At 33.9% G+C, this 25,382-nt stretch overlaps 2 protein-coding genes across 7 annotated transcripts; both read right to left on the minus strand.

The window, feature by feature from the left end:
- Positions 1-1,575: 1,575 nt before the first annotated feature.
- On the minus strand, positions 1,576-25,149 carry drn (zinc finger AN1-type doctor no). 6 transcript variants are annotated; one of them, XM_085207643.1, is made up of 6 exons: positions 25,021-25,149; positions 22,273-22,410; positions 16,612-16,935; positions 10,902-11,039; positions 5,310-5,448; positions 1,576-3,876 (listed from the first exon to the last, which is right to left on the minus strand). In XM_085207643.1, exons 3-6 carry the CDS (start codon positions 16,708-16,710, stop codon positions 3,728-3,730), a joined length of 525 nt encoding a protein of 174 aa, XP_085063769.1. In that variant the 5' UTR covers positions 16,711-16,935; positions 22,273-22,410; positions 25,021-25,149; the 3' UTR covers positions 1,576-3,727. The 6 variants fall into 6 exon arrangements, with proteins under 6 accessions (XP_085063769.1, XP_085063770.1, XP_085063771.1 ...); XM_085207644.1 differs by having other exon boundaries at positions 22,273-22,442; XM_085207645.1 differs by having other exon boundaries at positions 22,273-22,437; positions 25,021-25,103.
- LOC146540082 (uncharacterized) lies at positions 5,351-10,852 on the minus strand. Its single transcript, XM_085207649.1, has one exon. The coding sequence runs from the start codon at positions 6,277-6,279 to the stop codon at positions 5,818-5,820; it is 462 nt and encodes a 153-aa protein (XP_085063775.1). The 5' UTR covers positions 6,280-10,852; the 3' UTR covers positions 5,351-5,817.
- Positions 25,150-25,382: the final 233 nt, after the last annotated feature.

Genomic DNA, 25,382 nt, shown 5'->3' on the forward strand with positions numbered 1-25,382 from the left:
ACTAGGTGGTTTTTGTCGACCCTGCTTGATGTGGAAGATGGGTGAAGCTACAATAAAATCAGCTTCACGCTGTATCCCGCACACGGCTGGGTAGGCAAAAGAAATCTAATATTAGTACACTCTGTTCCCCCATTCCCATTTCATCTTTTTTAAGTAAACAATCCGCAAAAGTTCAGAAAATCTAATTTCAGGGCGGCCACGACTCGTCGGCCGTACTATACAAATGACTAAAAGTGAAGTCATTCATTGCATAGTCAAATTTCCTCTTAATGTTAGAAACTAGCCCAGCACACTCATCTGGGTAGATAAGGAAAATATACTTATAATAATATTTCTGTATTACTTTAAGTATATAATATTACTTAGTTAGTATTATAAAGGTCATAGCTCATTAGAGCCACCCGGCACCCACTCCGCACCGCCTCGTCGCACGGCGTCCACTCGTTGTCGACAGGTGGTGGACGCCGCGTGGTCTACGACTGAAGACCGGTTAGTCCAGGAATTTTCGCGTAGTCTGATAACAATTGGCACTACGTCTACACGTGTGCTTCATAATGTTAAATTTTACAAACCGTGAATTGGCACTCATAGCTGTAGCGCTCTTGACGCAGAAGAAAATGAAAGACCCAAGAGAAAAAGGAAAGCTTATTGGGTGCACGAAATGTTTAAACAAAGAAAAAAAGAGGGTGAATATTGGACAGCTCGTAGGCATTTGCTAGCCGACGAGATTTTTTTTTATTCCTACTATCATATGTCGCATGTGTGTTTTATAACATACTGTCTCATATTGAAGCCTCCATATCTAAGCATAACACAAGATCGCATCGCCAACGCATCGCCCTCGAGTGAATCACTCGCAGGCAGCGCGCGGTCAACGTGCGGCAAGCATGCGAGTTGCGAGTTGTCACCGAGTGGTCCACTCGCCGCCCGCGGGTGTGCAACTTGCGAGCTAGGCGATCCCGAGTTGATGTAATGAACGTATACCCATAGAAATCCATACAAACAATATCAACCGCACTAGTTGAGGCGGTGAGGTTCGGGTGCCGGGTGGCTCTAATGAGCTATGACCTTAAGTTACCTATCCATTTTTATTTTATTAGGTATGAACTGCAATTAAATCTACATGTATGCATAGGTTAATAGATATCCATCCATTAACATAAGTAGATTTAATTACGATTTACGATCAGATGACTCAATTCTGATTAACAAGTGCTTAAAGTAATATTCAATACAAGAAAGTTAACAATATTTGCAAAAAACTTTATATTTAAAAGCAGTTGTTTGAAGGCGACATAACACAATCGACAGTATCTCTTGTGGATGAGAATCGAACTCATGACTATTACCTTAGAAAACATATTCAATATTATTGCACTCCCTGAATCTTTGCTCCTACTATTACTCCACTGACCATAGAAAAATATATAGTGTAAACTAAAATACACGTTATTTTATCCATTACATTTCAAATTACAATTTTCGTATTTGCAGTTGTTTAATATTTATTTTTAAACAAACTACAATGTTATAAATATAAGGATATGGTATGTCCACAATAAGAAAACAATCACATGTTCTTGGAAATTTAATGACTTTAATAGAAGAAATAACTAAATTAAAAACAGCAAGATAGAAAGAGAAAAAAAATCATTCATCGTTAACATATTCATCCGATTACGTTGAAGCAAAGACCAAAATTAAATCAATGACCTAACAAAATATACAACAAAAGTCATCAAATTAATCGTGTCCGACCATCAGTTAGTCTAGCGTGGACCGCGGGCTCTGCTCACCAAACCTTTATAGTAATTATAATATAATACAACATACATACAAATTTTGAATAATAAGGGGGTAATGTGATTAAAATGAAAAAAAAAGCTAAATAATTGTCTCCTACTTATATAATGTGTAATAATATAAAGTGTCCACTACTTATAAACGTATAACTATAGCTTACATAAATTTCCACACGAGTACTCTAAAGCGTAGTCCCAAACCGAACCAAGTACTAACAATGTGAGTCGAGTTGAGCTCAGCTTAGGGAGCCGTCCGTGAGTGACGTCACACGTTACACAGGGAATATTATATTATATACAAATTTATTTCTCAACGTATAGTTTTAATTTGACAATTTTTAGGTGTAAACTTGCTAATTATTTTACTTGTATCATCATCACCGTATGTCGGTCCAGTCCTCTAGATCGTCGGCTTAGAATGTAAACCTGCTAACAACCTATTACGCTAATTCTCAAAAGAGACAATAAATTTTTAAAAAAATATGAGTATATGTAAATTATCAGAAGGTTTTTAAAATTAAGAAAATTGTATCTCTAAAATGTGTATCTCTTATATATTAAATAAACAAAAAAGTCGATTTTGTATTATTTTTTACACTATCGAATGATATAAAATGTTCGAGACATAACGACAAAAAACTGAATTAGCAGCTCTAAGCCAACGACATAACAAATAGCAGCTATGACAAGAACGGTTGAGGGGTCAAAAATAATGAAATTGGTGTCGTAATTTACGGACGGCCCCTTACGATTGTTGCGGCTATGCTCCTGGAATCGTAACAATCTAGCTTTTTTTGGAGTTTTACTTTTTTACAATATATAGGATTTGTTTTTACTATAATTAATTAATATCTAATATTTACAATGGAGGTGAATGGACATTATTCAGAACTCTACTTATTTTATATCGAAAATTAATATGAAATTCCTACCCAAAACGAACATTATCTACAAATTTAATAAAATCGTGATTGGGCAAGTGGTTTCGAGTATTGTCCAGTAGTCTCGCTGCGGACACGAGGAAGACTAAAACATTTAATTTTTATAGTGAAAACCTAAAAAAAACACATTTTTATTATTAATAGCATATACAGGGATGTTAGCTTCTAGTCGCATTAGTAGCATTACCGAAAAAAACTTAGTCAAGTGTTGTGTGATTTTTACTAAGTTTTTTTTTTAAACCAAATGTATGTAGTACAACCTATTCTACCTACCGCCTAACAAAAACTACCTCGTGTCCGTCAACAGCTATTCAACAAGGATTCAACAACAGTACATATATCCCCGGAAACAATTACCCAATCTTGTTTAAAAGCAAAATTCTCACCACAAATTAATCTAACATAAAACAGATCGAGCCTCTGCCTCCGCAAACGATGTACATCACTCAAATACAAACACGTTAAAATGGCGGCCGATACCGATGTCAACGGTAAGAGGCACAGACTCGATCTTATGTACAGGAGGCCGTCAGCGTCCTATCGTCAAAAACAACCCCGAAAATTGCAATTGCAATGATTCGCAAATAATAATATTAGTAAAAACAAAACCGCGGCCAGCCATTATCAACTGTTGAAACAGTCGTCGTCGAATTCTATACAAGAGTAAACACACTCGCACCTATCAGAACTTCTCGAACCCTTTGGAAACAGTCAGTTTTGTCAGTACACGAAATATTCAATTTGCGAATCACTTACAAAATCTTGTCCTATAATCCAAAATTCTTATTACGACGTAAAATGTACTATACAATTTTCCATTGAAGTGAGTTGAGGTAATATTCTATATAACATCTGTACGATCCATATTACAATTTTAAGCACACGTTAAACGAACATTCATTCAGGGGGTATATTTACAAGGTGTACGATATAGGCTGGCCGCTGACGGTCTCTGACGTAACGGGGTAAGGGGGGAGGGGGGGTTCATATTTTGTGTATCTTCTGCGACACGACGACGGGGTTGTTGCGGCGTATCTCCTGCGCGCCGAGCTCCCGGTAGTCGAACGAGCACTCGTGCTTGTCGCTGTATCGGTGCACCGCGCAGAATAGACCCCCGCAGCGGCACTCGAACCCTGCAAATTACATTTGTAACTGTTACAATATTCCGTCGTAACACAATAAGGCGGCATAGAATCGTAAACGGGTTGGTCAACGGGTTGGTACAATCGTAATCGTAAACGGTATTTGGGTTTGATTTAGTCAGAGTAATGATAATATTTAAATTATTATATTCCACGCTCTGGTATACGGAAGTCACCCAACACGCCGAAATTTACCGTTTAAATAATATTATCACAAATAAAAGAAATCAAAATATAGTAATCTCAATATTATAAAATAAAAATTACATTAATATATATGAACATGTTCTATTTGTGCCCTTTCCCATATCAAATACTATAATGCAACACAAGCAAGCAACTTATATACTGCAGTTTTTATAAATAAAAAATCGATACTTATGTAAATACAACATAATTAACGCATCTAATTTGATAATAATTTTAAAAATCATATTTAATTATTCAATTAAAAGAGGCATGCCCTATTTGAAAATAGTTTCAATTAAAACTTAACGCTTATCCTGCCACACGCAAATTACAATTGTTCACAACACATTGATAAGATTAACAATGATAATGCTTCAGCTTAATGGCTTGCATACATTTATGATATGAAAAATATTGGATATTATTAATATCCTATACTAAATTGCAATACTCGAAGTAAAATATCACATATAAGACATTGTTACACAATAAAATAAAAATAGAAGAAATAACGGCAGGAAATAATGACAAATTGCTCAATTATAAAAAGAAATAATAACATTAAAAAAAATTATAACATAACTAAAAGATGCCAAGTTATTAAGAGAATTATAAACTACTTGTATAATTTATTTTATAAAACAAAATAATGAGTATCAACATCAAACGTCACATACAAATAGACCCCTATTCACACAACGAGCATAGCATAGCATTATGTTACGCTGAATAGCATAGTTACGAGCGACGACATGAAAGGATAAAATTACAAAGTGTATATTCAAATTATTTTTGTTATTAAACAAATATAGAATAATATCTCCGACTTCTATTATAGAAGTTTATTTGTGATATCATTTATAATGTGATATCTTCTAAAGGTTTCAGTGTGTTATATTTCGTCTACTTTACTAAATTAGTTCATGATAATGTACAAAGTAATTTAGAAGTGATTGACTTATCACAACGGAAATAACACACTTTGTTGACGAAGTTTTAAATCACATATGTATGTATTATAAAATAAATTTCACATTATTTCAGTGTCACCAATACCTAGGTTGGTACTCGAAAACTATTACCAAAGAATTGAGTTTAAATTAATTAACACAATGTTATTCTTGCGATCCAATCCTATATGAAGATTGAACAGAGTTGTTGAAACTTAAATAAAATTCTTAAAAACTAAAATTACTATTGTTTTAAAATATTTTCCAACAGAATACAATATTTACCTGTGAGTCCAACCTTCTTGCGGCAAACTGCGCATCTGTTCTTTTTCTTTTTGTCTTTACTGTCCTTGTCGTCAGCGTCAGTGTCTGACGCACCGGTGCTGGCGCCGCTGGTGCCGGCCCCACTCTCCTCTTCCAGTTTCTGAAAAAACCCGTCATTTAAATTAACTTTATGAAATAAAAATTACAACCAAAAAATAAAATATTAGCACGTTATGGATTCTCTGAAGATCTCTGAGCAGGACCTGATGTATTACCAAGGCATGAAGTCGAGGATGTGCATTAACACTCGTTTTCACAGTCCGAGCTCCTCTCTCTCCAGCTAACTAAATTCGTAGTGACAATATACTTCGAAGTATATTACAGAAAGATATTCGACATCCGTCTACATCACGAATGCGTTTGAAATAGAAAATAGTATCACTTAGCACTACAAGTTATCCTATCAGCACAATTAGTTAAAAAATTTAGTGAAATATTGTGCGTTTGCACATAAAATTAAAGAAAAAAGTCACAAAAATACTGGACATAGTAGACCGACCCGTTTAAGATATTTTTTGCTACTGCCTATTTCAGCGGAACCATATTTGGGTGAAGTTTTAGAATTTTTAGAGCCCACTGGTGCCGCTTCCTCGTGTATCGTATTGAAGTCCTCCTTGATACCAACGCTCTTTCTCAGTTTTAATTCATCATTCGAGTTATCTTGAACCCGTTGCGTCTTATCTATTTTGGGCTCGGGAGCATTATGAGTGCGTTCAGGTTTGTCAGTAGTTCCGTCCGGTGTTGGCAGCGATGTGCTGTCATTTATTTCTATAGACAAGTGTTTATTTTCGATGCTTTTTGATCGTGACACTGCTAAGCTTTGACTGAGGGCCGAATTTTGGCTGTTGTTACTAGATTTGCTGTTTCGTCGCGCGGCTTTCTTCAATATTCTCTTCCCTTTCGATTCTTTTTTGTTAGGGTCATTTTCCATTATTGTGTATTTGTATAGAGATTTTAAATATTTTGACTGGAATAATAAAGAAAACTAAAAATACTATTTAAAAATGACCTAAAAATCATATTGTATAAAATCGTTATCGTCACTTTACCACATGATTACAATACGATACTGTCCAGCCATTGTAAAATATTTTTAAACAAATGTATAAAAATTAAAAATCACATGTTTTTTGTACATTTTCTAAAATAAAATAACAAACACAGTAAAATATATTTTTGGTTCTCTTGACAGATACGTCTGTTTGGATATACTTCTTATTTTAATTTGTAAGCGCGGTGTGCCAGTTCTCGTTGGACGTCAAAAATAAACAAATCTATTTGGTGATTTCATCGACAATATTTTCATCGTACACAACAAACTCTACAATCTTATTACTTATTTATTTGTCCTTTTGTATTATATCCGCATTTACTTCCACTTTAAAGGCTAGCTATGATGAGGAACAGCATTTGTATTCAGATAAGGGTTTTATGGACAAGCTTGTATATACATAATAGGAGCAGTTATTTATTGTGACACACGACACACGAGTACTAGAGCATCAGGGTCGTCGCTATGGACGGCACAATGTGCGGGAGTGGCTGAACGTCGGCTAATTGATATACGTCCAACGGCAGGGTTGAATGTTCAACTAGTGTCCTTACGTAACACATTCCATTTGGTTCTACTGTTGAACTTATTAGCTCTCTTTTTTTTATTTTTAGATCTATTAATAGTATTATAATTATCTAAGTTTGAATATTCATAACGAAAATTATAATTTATATTATCTTTTCAATTAAATGTAATATAATTTGCATCATTCAGTGGTATCGTAGCCGCTCGAAGTAGACAAACAGACATTAGCATTCAATTCCTGTTGTAGCGGTAACGTATAATTATGTGCGAGGTGAATTTTTTACATGCCTTTGTAAGACATCACAATAAGTTATTGTGCGCTCATTAAAAAACAAACTATTTATACTGCAAGATATTCCTTGGCTTAGATAGAATATGCTTAAAGAATAATGCTAATTTCTTCATACTGAAATCTAGCAAAATCTTACCTGCAGTGCCATTGAACCTCAGTTATGTCGCCACCATATAACATACACTGAATGAGTATGGATAATATATGTGATTGTCAGCACAAAAGTGGCCTAACCAAAATTCCAAGGAAACACCTTCATATTTATTCATATATTTATATCTCTTAAAATAAGTTTTAATTAGTCCACCTCTGTACGACAGCTTAAAATATGTAAATGTCGACATAAACGACAACGTTATCACGACTTTCTATTATAATGTGATAATTATAAACCGCGATACCACAAGCGATTGGAAAATTAAATTGGAATGACCGACACCAATATATTGTATAATTAAGATTATTTATTAATAAGTAAATATAATAAAGCGGAAGAGTATGTTTGTTTGTTTGTTTGTTTGTTTGTTTGTTTGAACGCTAAGATCTCTGGATCTACTGGTCCGATTTTCATTGTTTTTGTTTTGTATGAAAGCTGCATTCTTCAGAAGTGCTATAGGCTATATAACATTACATTACACATATAAACTAATATATTTTAAAGTACATTCTAATTTGACATGCAATTTATTCTGCCATGTTAATAACAACCGTCGCGTCGCTACGCAACCGTTACCGCGACATTTTGATATTCATCCTTATGAATAGTCACTCTTAACATTTTATCTAGATTGAAATTATAGTTTACTGTATAGCATTCTAATAAATAATTAAGGAGACGTCACTGATTCCAAATGACCTAGCCTACGGGCGCCATAGTATGACCGACGCGAACAGGCAGATGACATACATTTTCGAACTATTGTAAATGTTTATGTAATTATTTGCTGTTTATAATTAATTTAAGCTACACTTTGGTTCTCTTCTTATTTTATTTGATATTGCCCGCTAAAATTATCCTACTTAATAGAGAGAAATGTTTAGTTATTTCGTAGAGTCGATATCTATGTACGCACGCATGGAAAACTTTAGGTAGTTTTTCTAATATTAAGAATACCTATCCTTTAGTCACTTTTAATCCTTTTGTTGGTTCATTTCAATAACTCAGATAATTTTTTCTAATAATATGTCTCTACTTATTATTCTTTTTGATTATTAAAGCTTATATTTTCTTACTAATTCTATTGAAAATTGAAAATAATTTCATGAATATATTTAATAAATATTCTTATAGTTGAAGCAGGCGTAGCCGCGTCTGGGTCCACTAGTTAATAAGTATAATTCTATTGTTGAAGTGTGAAGTGTTGTCGTTCATATGTTTATGTAAAAGCGAATAAATTACACCAAACAGCAATTAATATCTTTATTCTTTGATAATTTATATTAATATATGCACTATAATAGTCACGTTTCTTGAGATATCATGAAATTCATCATTTTCATACATGACTACAAATTTTATTATAAAAACAAAAATAATAAGATGTTGAAACTTATAGATTTAAAATTTATAGGTCCATATGGCATATAAATTTTGTATAGTATATTTTTCAGGCACTATGTAAATATCACAAGAATGAATTTTAAGTCGCTCAGTACGTTTATATTCGTTTTCAAATAAATACTCATTCGGAAATCTTACGCAAAACTACTTTGGCCAACAAACAAAGGTATTTAATTAAAATGAAGCATACATATGGCTCGCATATCTTTGTTTCGGCGTGATTCACCTCTATCTGGCAAACACTCAAAATCAGGTCAATGTGATTTGCACTTTTGCACTGACACGAGCTCTTTATTTGCTAAGCTGTTGTTATACACTCAGCCCCAGAGACCAGAGTGGTCTGTTTCACCTATATTATTGATATTCCCTATAATATACAACATGCAAATAATATTGAATTAGTACTAGATTGCATATATTGAAATAGTTGAAACGAATTAATTATTCGCTTTATTTAATCAATCATAATGCAATAAAAACACAACTTTATATAAATTTACCGTCTCGATACACGTTACGTTACGTACAGCATATTACAGTACAAAGACTAAAGACTAAATATAAACGGTTAATATGAAAATTGAAGTTGAAGGATGGAATTATTATTAATTTATGAGTATAAGATCACTCATAGATTACCAGCATGTTTCACCATTCCCCTTTTATCCTTAACAATAGATCAATTTATTTAATAATGATAACACAGACAGAAGAATATACTAGCAATGATATTTTTTTTTCATGAAAATACTTACCTAAGTAGAATTTAATTATTATCGCTTCAACAGCCTCTGAACGTGTGAGTGTAATAAATTAACAGTAATGTCACGTAGTATAAAAAGACACGTAAAAGATTGATTACTGGAATATTATGAAATGGTACTTATATATACATATAATATGTAACGCTCGTAATGCTGACACACCAGCAAGTGGCTACTGTTATATTTATGATATCGACGGCGTGAGCTACAACGGTTAATGGACCGTAACCCTAATGCAATGTGGATCGATTTGTAGAAGTGCATCCAATGTGTCTAAAGCAGTAATAAATATGAAAGGTTCATTTGGTGTTTCGAAAGTACCTACATACGTACGATACGACCGGTACCGTGTTTGGTGGTATTTCATATTATCATACAATAACTGATTAGAAAATGCTCTTTAGAATCCGTGTTGGCTGTAACTAATGACTCGAAACAATAGATTATACAATATCTCGAGACAAAGTGTAGGAAAACGTCATGACACAGTGGTGTTTGTATGGCATAATAAGCAATTACAGCAGAGATCCTTGGATCTGACTCTCGCTCGTAACAAATATTAAACGCACAAAATGCTGTCAATAAAGTATCAATTTATAAGTTCAAGTATTTATTTGTTTCATTGAAAGTATTTCTTTGTCCCTTCATGTATCACTATGCCTTGTTTCATCATAAATATATATTTGGCATCATTTTCAAATTTTATTGTTCTATGGAATGTAAGGTGATCGGTACAATTGTTGGCACGTGGTCCATTACTAAGCATACCTATATAACCAGTTAGTATATGCATATACTAGTTAGATATAGTAATATATCATCATTATCTATGGCAAGTATGCGAGCACAGTACTGAGAATCTAATACCGTTCGCTCTGGCTAGCATCTGTTGTGATATGCGAGTAAGTTTCGGTACGTGTGTGTAAATAAGTATGGTTTCTGTTATGTATTATCGGTATAAATGCAGCCAGCCTCGTGACGCGCAAATCAGGCACGTTACCGGGCACTAGTGTTGGAACAAACACTATATCGTTCAAGTTTGTATATAATTATGTTTTGTTTGCCTAAATTAAAACTAAAAATTAAAAAATATATATTAAAGTTAGTGCAATTACGTAATTTTATTGTCACGAGTTTCGAATAAAAAATATATTTTTTGTCTATTAGAAAAACAATACCTAAGAGAAATAAATCATTAGTATCAAAATGAGCTTTGATTCTACAAATATAAATCAAATATTCTTAAGTGAGAATGACTTAGATGAAATGAGCCTTCAACACATGAAATTTACGAAATGTAACAAACTAAACTAAAAGTAATGAATTGTATATATATATATAATAAATGTGGCCTCACGTCTGTGTGTAGCTGCGGCTGCACCGGCAGCGCGGGCACTGTGGGCGTGGCGGCGGCGAGCGGCGTGGCGGCCACGAACGACGTGGACACTGGCGACGGCGTCGTCGCCGGCGGCTGCTGTTTCTTTTTTAACGCTTCCTGAAATAATTACAAGTTATGATATAACATTTGATATATTTGTCGTTTATGTCGACATATATATATTGCGTGTTGGATGGAGGAACCCAGCGCCGCGTTTACCTAGCATAATGTTCGGAAAAATATTAAATTTGGAAATTATCCTTCTATTATTTATCAATAGACTATGCTATAAGTGTTTTATCATACTATTTATTGGGTATGCGCATTTGTCGCTAAACCTGGGAAAATTACTATGGGCTATCTTATTTAAAATAAAATAATTAACATACTTTATAACCTACACAAAATAAACACTGTGTTAAAATTATATTCATTTAAAGATACTTCACAAATACACCAATAAACGTCATCTATACAAGAGTATAATTAAGTGCTTATTACATACTTCGTAAAATGAATTAGTAGTAGTTACAAGTACAGAAAACGAGGCAAAACATATAACTTCTTAGATGGCATGAGAAACTAAGATACGCTAGATAAAGTTGGTAATTTCCATGTGAACTAAATCTTTATGAGGAAAATATACAGGATAGTTGAGTTTCATATTATTAGTAAAATCCACCCGTCATTACTAAGCTTCTCCATACAATAATCTACCTCAATTAAAACTAAACCTTGACCTTGACAAAAGCCAAGATAAATATAATAAATGTTAGCAAAATGTTTTATCCTGCACCTGCAGTAGGCAAAATTGCCTAAAGGCAAAACTCTCTATCCTTCGCTTTGTCCGAATTTATGATATGAATGGTAAAATTCAAAGCCGCGCTTTTTTTATGTTATGAAACCAGCAAAATGAAAGTACATAATTTATTCCCCGAATGGGTATCGAACCCAAAACTATCGTATGTTAGTTATAAGTGCAGTGTAAAACATAAAATTATAAAGAAATGCGATGTAATTACTTACTTATATAGAAATCTCGATAAGAGTAGTTTTAAGCTATCCAAACCACCAGTAAACAAAATAAATATTATTCATATTTAAATTGAAATTACGAAATCAAGATATTGTCTACTGGGCATTCTAAAAAGTATTATAACAACACTAGCGGACGCGCGCAGCTTCTCTTGCGTAATTAGGGGTAAATTATAATAAACCACGAAGCATGTGTTCAATGAGATATTTTTAAGAGTCTAAATTTCAAATTTTATAAAAATCGGTGGCGATTTAATGATTTTTCCATACAAACTTTCAACCCCTTATTTGCACCCTTAGGGGGTGAATTCTAGAAAAGCATGAAACATGTGTTTAATTATATACGTTTAAGAGTCTGAATTTCAAATTTTATAAAAATTGGTGACGATTTAAAAAAAACCTATACAAACTTTCAACCTCTTATTTGTACCCTTAGGGGGAGAATTTTAGAAAACCATGAAACACGTGATCAATTAAATACTTTTAAAAATCTAAATTTCAAATTTTATAAAAATCGGTGCCGATTTAAATTTTTTTCCATACAAACTTTGAACCCCTATTTCACCCTTTTAGGGTTAAAATTTTTCAAAATCCCTTAGTGGATGTCCAGATAACGAAAGTAAACTTTTTTCCAAATTTAACGTTTCTACGCACAGCGGTTAAGGCTGTGCGTGCGTCTTACCTCAGTCAGTGAGGACAAGTCCTTTTATATATATAGACTAGCGGACGCGCGCAGCTTCGCTAGCTTATTTAGGGATGAATTCTAATAAACCATGAAACATGTGTTCAATGAAATATTTTTAAGAGTTGAAATTTCAAATTTTATAAAAACCGGTGGCGATTTGAAGATTTTTCCATACAAACTTTCAACCCCTTATTTGCACCTTTAGGGGTTGAATTCTAGAAAACTATGAAACAAGTATTCAATTAAATACTTTTAAAAATCTAAATTTCAAATTTTATAAAAATCGGTGCCGATTTAATTTTTTTTCCATACAAACTTACAACCCCTATTTCACCCCTTTAGGGTTATAATTTTTTAAAATCCCTTCTTAGTGGATGTCCAGATTACGAAAATAAACATCTGTCTAAATTTCACGTTTCTACGCACAGCGGTTACGGCTGTGCGCGCGTCTTACCTCAGTCAGTGAGGACAAGTCCTTTTATATATATAGATTATGAATAACTAACCGATTTTTTGTAAAAACAAAACATATCTTGAAAAGTTTCCTTTATTATAGCAAACGACTAAGAAACCATTCAATATGCGTAGTTCAATTTACAGTATGAAGTAGGAATCACTGCAAGTGATTGAAGTGAAATGGAGAAAAGAAGAAAAACTGAATGGAGTTAAATGTCAAGACAGATATAATTTAAAAAAAAAACTATCTAGTGAAAATGCAGTTTTTTCATATCATTGTTTAATTTTGCTACCTTTAGAAAAACCTACCCCAGGTATAAATCTATGTTATTTTATATAACATTTAATCATTTCTTTCCCAACGGTGTAGTGATTCGAAACGAGGCGCTCTACATTCCCGTTATACGCGGGATACGCATATAGAACACAAATTACAACTATTCTCTTTACAAACGTGTGGTATAATCTCTTTAGTCTAATTATACGTATAATCGATTTTTCTAGGTGATAAATGGATAAAGCGACATAATTTACTTAAGCAAATTTAAAATGGCGGACGTATTAAAAATATACACTTGATTTTTTTTATTTTAAATTTTCACTTCGGTTATTACATTTTTACTTTCTTATCGTTAAATTGCGACAGTACGTGAAAAGAGACGGATACGAGCAATTTTATATTTAACACTTAATAACCGCCGATTTTAATTCTTTCATACTCTTGTAAAAAGTAAATAATAATAAACAAACAATGTTTCTCTTAGTACATTTCGAGAGATTATTTACACAGATATACATTAAAAACAACATTCAACACAAATTAGTACTTATGTATGTATATTAAGACAGACGGGCTGTAAGAAAGGTGAAATTGCAACTTTTTAAGCCGATAGCAGGGGCCCGTAGTGCGGCTATCTCGACCGCATTTTTGGAGTAGCTGACTAAAGAAATTAGTTTATCTGTGGCTGTGAGAGTACTACGTATTGGATATGACACTTTGCCGCACTGTAATTTATCCAACTTGGAAAACCGCCTCGAATAATTTACTTTATTTAGCTTCACGCAGTATCCCGCACGCACAGAGGGAGACAGAGGGAACCTAGCATTAAGACATTCGTTCCCTATTTTTCGCCGATTTACGGAGGCATTACGTGTTGAAAGGCAGTTATGTCTCGACACCAGAGCGAAGAATTAAAAATAATAAATCGAACCCACAGCCGTTGTCGTTTGCTTTTACACTCTTATGCCCCCTGCGCCACGACCGGACTCAAACTACTTTATTTAAAACTAGCGGACGCGCGCAGCTTCGCTTGCTTATTTAGGGGTGAATTCTAATAAACCATGAAACATGTGTTCAATGAAATATTTTTAAGAGTCTAAATTTCAAATTTTATTAAAATCGGTGGCGATTTGAAGATTTTTCCATACAAACTTTCAACCCCTTATTTTCACCCTTAGGGGAAGAATTTTAGAAAACCATGAAACATGTGTTCAATTAAATACTTTTAAGAGTCTGAATTTCGAATTTTATAAAAATTGGTGCCGATTTAAAAAAAAATCTATACAAAGTTTCAACCCCTTATTTGCACCCTTAGGGGGAGAATGCTAGAAAACGATGAAACACGTGTTCAATGAAATACTTTTAAAAACCTAAATTTCAAATTTTATAAAAATCGGTGCCGATTTTTTTTTTCCATACAAACTTTGAACCCCTATTTCACCCCTTTAGGGTTAACATTTTTCAAAATCCCTTCTTAGTGGATGTCCAGATTACGAAAGTAAACATCTGTCCAAATTTAACGTTTCTACCATTAGCGGTTACGGCTGTGCGTGCGTCTTAACTCAGTCAGTGAGGACAAGTCCTTTTATATATATAGATAAGCTTATAAATACAAAATAAGAAATATATAGATAATTTAGTCATAATATTTTTTTATTAGTATAAATATTACCTAAAAATTATGGACTAATTGTACTATATTGTGTCATGTATATTTTTTCTTTCAAATTCCTTACAAGAAATCGCATTCTCGTTTCGCTAATTCAGAGCTATTTACCATTTACTACTTACGTAACATAATTCGAGCTAAACTTTTAAAAAAGCCAACAAGTAAATATTACTTTACAAAAGTTAAAACATTTTTAACACTTTCAAGTGTTATTCCACACTGAGGATCCCAATCCCACTACGTAAAATTTTTTAAACTTTTTATTTCAACAAATAAGTTCAAAACAACCCCCCAGTATATATAATTTGTTGTTAATATGTTGACACTTTTTATCGGAAAATTAAACTTTAAAAATTTAAATAAATAAAACAATTAACGTAATATTATCGCCCTTGTAACATAATTACTTCATCATTAAAATATAATTAGCACAGTTTGACTTGATATTGTTTTTTTAATCTCAATAATGTAATTTAGGTTCAGAATATGTAGATGTAATATTTTTTAACTATTTTTAACTTTCTTAAAAGAATTTCCATCAGGAAGTAAATAATATTAAAGAACAATAAATAAAGTATAATAAAATATTTATTCTATGACACATGAAGATGTTTGGAAATACTCACAGTACGGTCAATGAGTAACGGCCGCCATTAAATTAGACTTTCTGAACTTTTGCGCATTGTTTACTCGGAAATGAAATAATTAAAAGTAATTAGCATCCTAAAATTAAATCTGTGCAACCCCTTACATCTAACTTCTGGGAGACGACTCGTCGATCGTTCTATATATATCACGAAATCTCAGAAACTACAAGTGCTAGGAATCTGAAATTTTGCATAGGAATTACTTATAGGACGTAGGTGCTCGCTAAGACGGGAATTTGCAATATTCGACTTCTAAGGGGTGGTTTTTGGGGTCGAAAGTTTGTATGAAACTTCGTTACTACAAATGCTAGGAGTCTCAAATTTTGCATAGACGTCACTAGGACGTAGCCATGGAGACAGAAATTAATAATAACATAGTTCACGCAGGTGAAACCGCGAGCGAGCCGCTAGTATATATATATATATATATATATATATTATAATATATATATATATATATATATTATAATATATTTTCGAAGCTCTCATCTAAAACCAGTCAACCCTATTTAAAACACGCAATAGACACACACTGCCAACAAGACGATTTCTTGTGCTATAATAGCGTTCGACCGCTTAGTTAACTTCTATAGGCGTGAAGTGTAAGTTGACAAAACTATTATGTTATGTAGAATGTGTAATAAATAAACGTGTTTGCAAGCTATGTGTGTGTGCTGGTTTCAACAGTACCATGTAAGTTAGTCATAAGCAGTATAAAATATAAAGCCTAAACTAAACAATAAAAAGCCTTTTCACTTATTGCACAAACAATAATATTAGCATATTATTATATTTTAAATAAACTACTACAATAAGCTCACTCAATGTATGACACATCAATATAATTCACACTAGCACCGTATGAGTAAATAGTATTAAAATGAAGAAAACAGTAAGATAAGATATAAGTGAATTACCTTAAAGCAAACTGAACATAGTCCGTCCGTGGATGGATTTCCGTAAAACCCGCATCCTGACCGGCACAGAGCCTCCATGGGGTTCGACTCTCTCTCCATAGTTCCACAATAATTTCACTTCAACAACAACAACAAAAGTTAAGAGTACGATTGCACTATCAGTATATTGCACTTGTTTTTAACACAAAGTTCACAATGATCACAGTACAATGCACTTGCAGGCGTTATTTTAGTCGTAGGGTGGGGGTCGCACGGTATGCGGACAGCGGCCTTCTGATAGCCGGGGGGACGCTACTTCTTTCTATGTCAGGATCGCAAGGGGCCCTGTAACAAAATAAATAACAATTAATCATAATATCAAGTAACATAATCGGAGAATGGAAAGAGATTCAACAACATTCCATATCGCTTACTTTCATGCTTCACCTTGATAATACTAGGAGAAATCTCATTTTAAAATGGACGTTTATCAATTATTACCAAATCTAGCTGAGCTTCAATGAACATTTAAAATAATATCAACTCTGGTTGATACCAACAACACTAGTGGTACAGGTGGGCAAAATTACAGTGAAATTTAAATTCATCATGACTTTTAAGAAATAAAACGCATTTATAACTACGCAGAAAACAGCCATATAAAATAAATAGTAAATACAAAAACACGTATGACGCATACAGAGCACGCATTATAGAAAGTGGTATCTAAGCGTAGAACGCGATTTCGTAGGCAAAACATAATATGCATAACGTCAGGTTTGCATAACAAGAGAGAGCTGAGGCAAAAGTGGAACACGCCCGCGAACAGCGGCGCCCGCGCCCCGCGTCAAGGTCCCGCGACCCCCGCCCGACATTCGACACTCGACTCTCCGCCACTGAGCCAGCTGGTGTGATAAAACGTCACTCAACCATAAACCTGTCGTTACCTTCTATATCACTTATACAAATATTAACATTCAAGTGCATTCACTATACTATATTGTTAAGATAACATAGACACAGCGTCATCTAACGAAATGTATGTTGTTCTTGTTCTATAGTCTATAGACGAACGTATTCAAACTTATCTACTGAAAATAAACGTTTTTCAAAGTAAATGTCTCAATTTTCACTATAAACTTTTATAAATGAAATATATAAAAAAAATATCATCATTTGAGTACAGTATTTATAAATTTGTAAAGCACAAATCATAACTAATAAATAAACAAGTTGATATAGAGGAGTGCACTGAGCGAGGTCGTCACACCAGACCAGCCAGAGTTGGGAGTGTCATCGACCGGGAGGAGGAGCCGGCAGGGTTGCGTGGTGGAGCGACGACGCCCGCGCACAGCCCTACACGTGTATAGCTTCAGTCACCAACCGAAGTCCACGTTATATGACGTGAATCGCTTCTACATTCTAAAGTCATTATTGTTTCTTCGCTATTCATATACCTTGAAAATACAGCTATATTTATATATTCATCAACATTCAACGACGCAAGTCGGTTGTTTATTTAAGCGAATTGGCGAAAACATTTCTTATTTAAACAGAATATATATTGGAGATAAAATTGTCCAACTCGATAGTATACGTAGGTTATCACAAAATTATTGGTGTCGTTCACAGTGTTGACGGTGTGTGCGTCCCACATGATATATCTGAGGTAGCAATAATTATTTGTTAATGTATCCGGGTCAGGGTCGCTTTAGCTAACGGCTACGGACTTGCCGCTTGTCGATCTTTCTGTCCATACAACAAAATTCCGTTTATATCACAATATGAGTTGATATAATATATTTATCATTATTTGGTAGATTTTAACAAAAACATTGGAAAGTGTGTCAAGGCTTTTTTTAAGCTATTACAGCAATTATTGACTCGCGAAACTAAAATTTGTACAAAATCATCAACTGGTCCGTTCTTACGTTATACTTTTTATATCGTGATCTCTTCCTACTGTGACATGATGTACATTAGAAGTATATATATATATATAAATAATATATTACTATTGATATCCACATTATTGCGATATGCACATTATAACTATTGATTAACATTAAGTATATTTTAATGATATACCACTAAATATATTCTACAAAAACATACTCGAGTTCCATTCAAAGCAATAAAATAATCATTACTCGATTCCTAACGTTTACTGTATTAATACAAATTAATTCCACATTGCCTCACAATCTTGTATTTCGCTTAATTTTCGCGTTTAAACAGTATCGTAAGTACAAAACTAAAATAATTTCAAAACCCTTGCAAGGCACACCTTTCAATAGCACAAGTGCAAATGTACAGTTGTCAATAGCACACGGATAAAGGGTTATTTCTAGAACAGAGGACGATATCTATATCGTACAATAGTATTGTAGGTGGCCTATCTATAGCGCGCTAGTATAGTAGCTATCAAGCTATACGTGTGCGGTGCGCGCGGCCCGCTGACCTACTTGCCGAGTGTTCTACGCAATTCGAACGCGACCCGCTTCGAGCTGCACCGACGGAGCCGAGCCTCACTATTTTGAAGATGCGTAATTGAGCGAGGCATCGTCGTTCCATACAATCAAACATATCATTAAAATGTGTCTTTGTATAGAGATAACTATGGCACATCATTTGACATAAAAGGTAAAAAAAATCCAAAATATATATAAAACAAGAATTTAATAAAATCAAAATTGTTGCCTAAAATGTTAATATTCAAATGTAAACGATTTAAATGTTTCGAGGGGTACACGTTTATGCTAATAACTCTAAAAAAATACCACACACTGGCATCAGAAAAAACACACGCCGAGCACTTCTCCCCTGCGACGAGCATGTGTGGCGTAATCCTTAATATTGTTAACAGACGTTTCTAGGTAGCGCGATCTCGCAGGCAGGCTGGCAGCCACTTTCAAAATGAAACCATGAATGAATGAAAGTTTTAATATCCGTGTCTCCACGTTAACAAGATTCAAGACCGAACTAGGTTGTAAATTTGTCTTACGAAATCAGAACGTAAGTTACAGTCACTTGTTTCTATTAAAATCAGAAACTAAATCCATTTAATAACATTATTAGGTTAAATGTTAACTAGTTTTAATTAAAGAAATAATTTTAAATTTATTTATATTAATGATGACGGGCAAAATATTCATTAAACAAAAATTCTTTGTTCGAATTCAAGTACTACTATATTAATATATTATACTAGTATCTATTATCAAAAATTAGGTTTCACAAATACACAATCGTTCCACTTACGAATCTTATCTTTCACCCAATTGATCAAATTTGAAACGGCCGAGACAAAATACAGGTCTGACCAGTAAAGCAACGGTAACAATAACGGTATCTGTTAAAAATCGAGCAGAGCAAATAAATCCTTGTGAAACTCCAACACGCTTAAAGGATGCTGTTGCAATTATAATTAGAAAATTGATTTAGAAACATCTCAAGTACAATTTTACGATGCGCAAAGTGAATCCGTTATCACGAAAGCGAGGATTCTAAGCGTATAGCGAACAAACAAAAACAAATACACGGAAATACATCAGCTGAAATCGAGGTCAATAAAATTATTTGTTGGCAATGTGTTCTATAAAAAAAACGGTCGAGGCACGAAATAAATTAGCACTCGCGCCATTCAGCACAACACGTCTAACTAAGCGGAAACGTTACACACCTAAAATAGAAGAGCCGGGGCCTTGCTGGGGCCTTCCGTGTGGCGTCTCAACGTGGAAGTAAATAAGAGCTTTGGCAAATAAAGGCAACAGGTTTGCGCAATTGTAACAAAGCGGCTGACAGGACGAGAAGGACAATGACGTGCACAATGACGCTACACAAGATGGCCGTCGCGGCGTCAGCTGATCGTGCGCGCACGCAGCTGTACTGGACGTGCCGTTTCGTATATCGCTCTCTCTTTCGGCGGCGGTGATTAAGACACCACTCTCATTGTCTTTGCGTCGCACACACTATCTATATAGAGATGTTAACGTCGTAATTAACGACAATTTGGAAACATTTAGGAAAAAAAAATAACTGAATTAACTTACAGATGGCTCTGCATAGTAATATAGAGGAATAATCTGATATAATTTGGTTTCCCAATAAGAACATTATTAACAAAACTATACTTAACTACGTTTAAATGAACAAAAGTAAATTTCGAAATTTAACAAGGATGATGAAAATCAAACTTAATAAGTTTACATTGATATAAAAACCATTAACAAATCGATGTGTGTTTTATGATAACAACTGAACATTACACGATATATATATGTGATATGCGTAAACTTTTAAATTACAGGAAACGATAATTAGCTATTAGGTACAGAGATATGGGAGAGAATACGTCATTCCATTAGATAAAGGCTATTTTCCTTCAATAGCGCCGTTGACGCAAACACATGCATTACGCAGCGATGGAGAACTATTCGATTAGAACTTGATGAAAACGTCAAATTGCATGAAAGTTCTAAACAAGCAAGGACATTGACCTTCTGGCATCAAGGTCGGGGCGGCGGCCTTCAAACAGCCTCGTCTAGCTGGCTCACAGGCTCCGCTCGGCGTTTCGCAACACACACAAGGGCGCCGTACGCCGATACACATCTACACATTCAACCACAAGCCATTACCTTCATGCAACAGCACAGATCCATGGCCACGTCGCAACAACGCTCGCGAGCACTTCACCTCAACAACAACAAAAAAAAAACACACAACTTTTTGTCGAACGAAACGAAACGGCGCAATTACTACAAGTATTATCGGTATCGGTCCAGATAAGACGGTCTCGTGGCGGCGGAGGAGCACCGACGCGCGCGGCGTTGCTGCTCGAACTGGCCGCCGCCGTGTATTCGCAGCGCCGTCACAGTCGCCACACGCGCGACCACCACACAGTAAAAACGCACCACGCTCACAAGCGAACAAACACTCATTAGAAACGAGATTAAATTGAACTTTTGAAATTATTGGAACCGCGATGACTCACTGACTACCACGTATGACTCATGGCTTTCCCTGAACATGACTCTAAGACTCCCATGAATTTCATCAGATAAATAACTAAATAGTTTAGTTGCAATACCACAAATAATGATAAGATGAAGCATACAAGTGCGAAAGCGCCGCGTGGTCTATTATTGGTGATACACAAAGGTGTAGGTGGCGTGCACCGACCAGATCGGTCCGGGTGCGTCGGACGCAGACAAAGCCGCGACGGCGCGAGTCGTCGATCTCCCCGAAATTAGTCCTGGGCCGGGGCGCTGACCTCGCCAGCTACGCGCCCGCCGCTACGAACAAGTCACCGTTTGTCACTGAGCAAGTCCCGATCCAATAAATCCCTGTCACTGCGAGTCCTCAGCGTGCTCTTTGTTTACTACCAATTATACGTAAACAATTGGTTGTTTAATAAATTTAGTGGTAAAACTAAGAAATTACTTCGTTATTTGATAAACTATATATTTCGAGGAAATTATAACGTATATAATATAGTAAAGGAAAATAATTGATTTATAAAGTGGCGCCAACGTTCCTTCCTAGTATTATTTTAATATTAAGTATTAGTATTACTATAACTAGTATCTACTCAAATCTCCTAATAATAACAAAACAAAAAGAAAAATAAAAAACCTATTGTATTTAGTAATAACAGCCAGTAAGATTATGAAGCCAACATACCTGATGTTGAAAAAGAGAGTTGCGGACGAGACAAATGTCTTTCCAAGTACGAAGACCCTTCAGCTCACAACCAGGCGACACCACGTCTGTGCGGTTGAGGTCAGCATCCACCGGCATCACAATGAATAGTTACTCCACCTGACAAAAATATTTGTCATGAAACTACTACTCTGAAAATAATTTTATTATAGATATATTCAAGTGACAATTATAAATACTTTCCTAGAAAACGTATACAATTTTTAACCTAGCGGAAATCGAACCTGCGCATCTTGGAAACCGGCAAAGTCCATAAAATTTTTAAATTACGTTGAAAAAAAAATTAGTCTTTTACTTTATTTGAAGCACACTTATTAGTGTTATTTCGATTTTAAGCCCAATATATGCTACGTTAAAATAAGTAGCTGTTATCACTAAATCCTTTATTTTAGTAAAAAAAACTATATAAATATCACATTTTGCGTTGTTTTAAATAACAGCGCTTACGGACGAAAATAAGTCGTTATTTCACAGACAGATAACACACCGTTAGTTTTTTCTATATAATAAAAATAATCTCACAAGATTCATACTATAATATAATAAATATAAAAGAATATAACATAATAAATAGACGCTAAAAATAAAGTAAACTACGCCATTATCATAATCAGACAAACAACTCGTGACTTCTCAGTATCAAGTGTGTAAGCTGTAAGTGCTACAGTAATAAATATACCGTCTAACAACATTTTACGGCAACGGCATTTTTTCGTGAATTTACCGTTAATTTGTACTTGTAGTAAAATTGTTTAAATTCTAAAATTCGTTTCAAAAATCACGTAAAAACACGAAATGTGAAATGTTTTATTAAAAAATTATTAGTGGCCAAAAACTATTTTTGTGATTTTTTATTTACTCTGGATTTCAGAAACTAGATTCGAAATTACAAAAAAAACATGAATACTTCACTGTCTAGTCATCCTGGCAAGGACAAGGGTTTTTATTATAAGCATATTGCATTGTTATCATATCTGGGAAATAAGATTGCATGATGTGGGTTATGTGGCTTACAACAGGACAAGATTAGAAGCTTGTCCTGTTGTAAGTAAGCACATAACCCTGAATAGCCACATAAGCCCGTAACCCTAAAGATGTTGTTGTATTTAAGTTAAATTAATGACATTATGCATTGGTGAAACTGAGACATTGTTCTTTGATGTTCCTATATTTTTACTTTAGATAAAAAAAATAACTTAAAGGCCGTTGTGGCGCAGCAGCACAAGGGTGACTGTAACGCGCCGGTTGTGGGTCCGATCCCCACTCGAGGAAGTGAAATATTTATTTACATTTTATTTCCATTTCTTTGCTCTGATGTTGAGGCAAAGCATGGCGTTGAGTTCCACCACCCAATGCCTCCAAAAGTTGGCAGAAAGTAGGAAACAGAGTGTCTTAACACTAGGTTCCCTCTGCCTACCCTGCTGTGTCTGGGTACAGCGTGAAAGTGATTCAATTCTATTCCAAAAATCAATACATTTAATTTAATTATAATTATATTTTTTTATAAATCAGAAGTGCAGGGGCGATTATATTACTCACTCACTTTCTCTCACCTGTGGATTGAGAGTTGCATAAAATATTTAATATTACCCGCAGCCGGAATAAAAAAATATTTTAATATAATATAAAATATTTAAAAAATTCTAATTAGGTATTACAAAAGATTTTTTCTCTATAATCTGTTCTTTAATGTAAAATGTGTATGTAAATGTTGAAGTGAAAAATTCTTTATCTTAAAATACTATATTCAAGTTTAGTGTTGTAAATTCAGTTTTGTATATTAAAACTAAATTTAATAAATTAGAATTGTAGCAACATTACAAAAAGTAAAACACTTACGAAAAAGTATATGCATACTTCTCGCTAATGTACCATATATTATTAGTAAATTTTTATAATATAGTATACACTGTATAAAATTCTTGAATATTATATTTAGTTAAATAATTATAAATAAATGAAACACCCTATCACCAGCTGCAATGTATATTACCATTATGTTAGATATGTTAATAATAACCATCAAATAGTAGACAGTGTTTGCTTTTACTATGTTAGAACATGCTATAAGTACTTAGATAAAGTTTCATAAATAGAACAATAATGAATATGGGCGTTTAACTCATTTACTAGATGAAGATTAATATCATAGAACAGAATCACTTTAACTCTTCACAATTTACACACATACACACACATATATATACACTCCACATTCGTATCATGTTTTTTTTTATAAAGAATAGGCGACCACTTTTAGAATTTTTATTACACATGATTTATAAGATTTTGCCTTTTATAGGAAATATAAGTAAGTTCACATGGTTACATGTAAATATTAATACATATACGCCTTAAATGTGGTGTCATGATCAAAATGCGTGCAAAGGACGTACTACCTACATACATAATGAAAGTACGGGCGAATGCCAGAATTTTGTTGTTTCTTAAATGTAACTCCCTTTTATGTCCCGTTCATAATTGCGTAAACGATTTTAACCTTAATCACAATGCAATTCTACTAGAGAAACAAAGAAAATATTGAAGAACTTCAATAATTGGCTTTCACGAAGAAAATGGCGTCATATCAAACTAATCACGGAACAAGGTACAATTTCGTCATATAAAAGAACATTATAATGTCGGGGTAAAAATTGATCAAAATGACTAGATAAATGTAAAAAGAATTTTGGTCTAGAAATTACTCACTTTGAATATGAATTCCAAAGAAAATCATCCAAAAACTTAAAGGACTGATGACAAGGCACTCCACTCACCGTTTGCAAAACCCAGACTACACAGATCACGTGACCAACAGAGTTGCCATTATAACTATAAAATATCCAAATTACTAAAGCCTACCATTCACCTTTATTCGTTAAGAAAAAATATAATTTTATAAAATAAAACAATGAATTAAAAAATGTAATACTTGATAAACATATACATTTGTACTTTTTTATTAAATTGTAATCATCGACTGAGTTAAATATGTTTTATTTAAGAGAATATATATATTAAACACAGTAGAAACCAGCGGAAGATTCGATTTCGGTTTTGACCAGCTTTGG

Source organism: Heliconius melpomene, chromosome 3 (assembly GCF_056956725.1).
Source record: "Heliconius melpomene rosina isolate 202511_hmr_F chromosome 3, ASM5695672v1, whole genome shotgun sequence".
Classification (NCBI taxonomy): Eukaryota; Metazoa; Arthropoda; class Insecta; order Lepidoptera; family Nymphalidae; genus Heliconius; species Heliconius melpomene.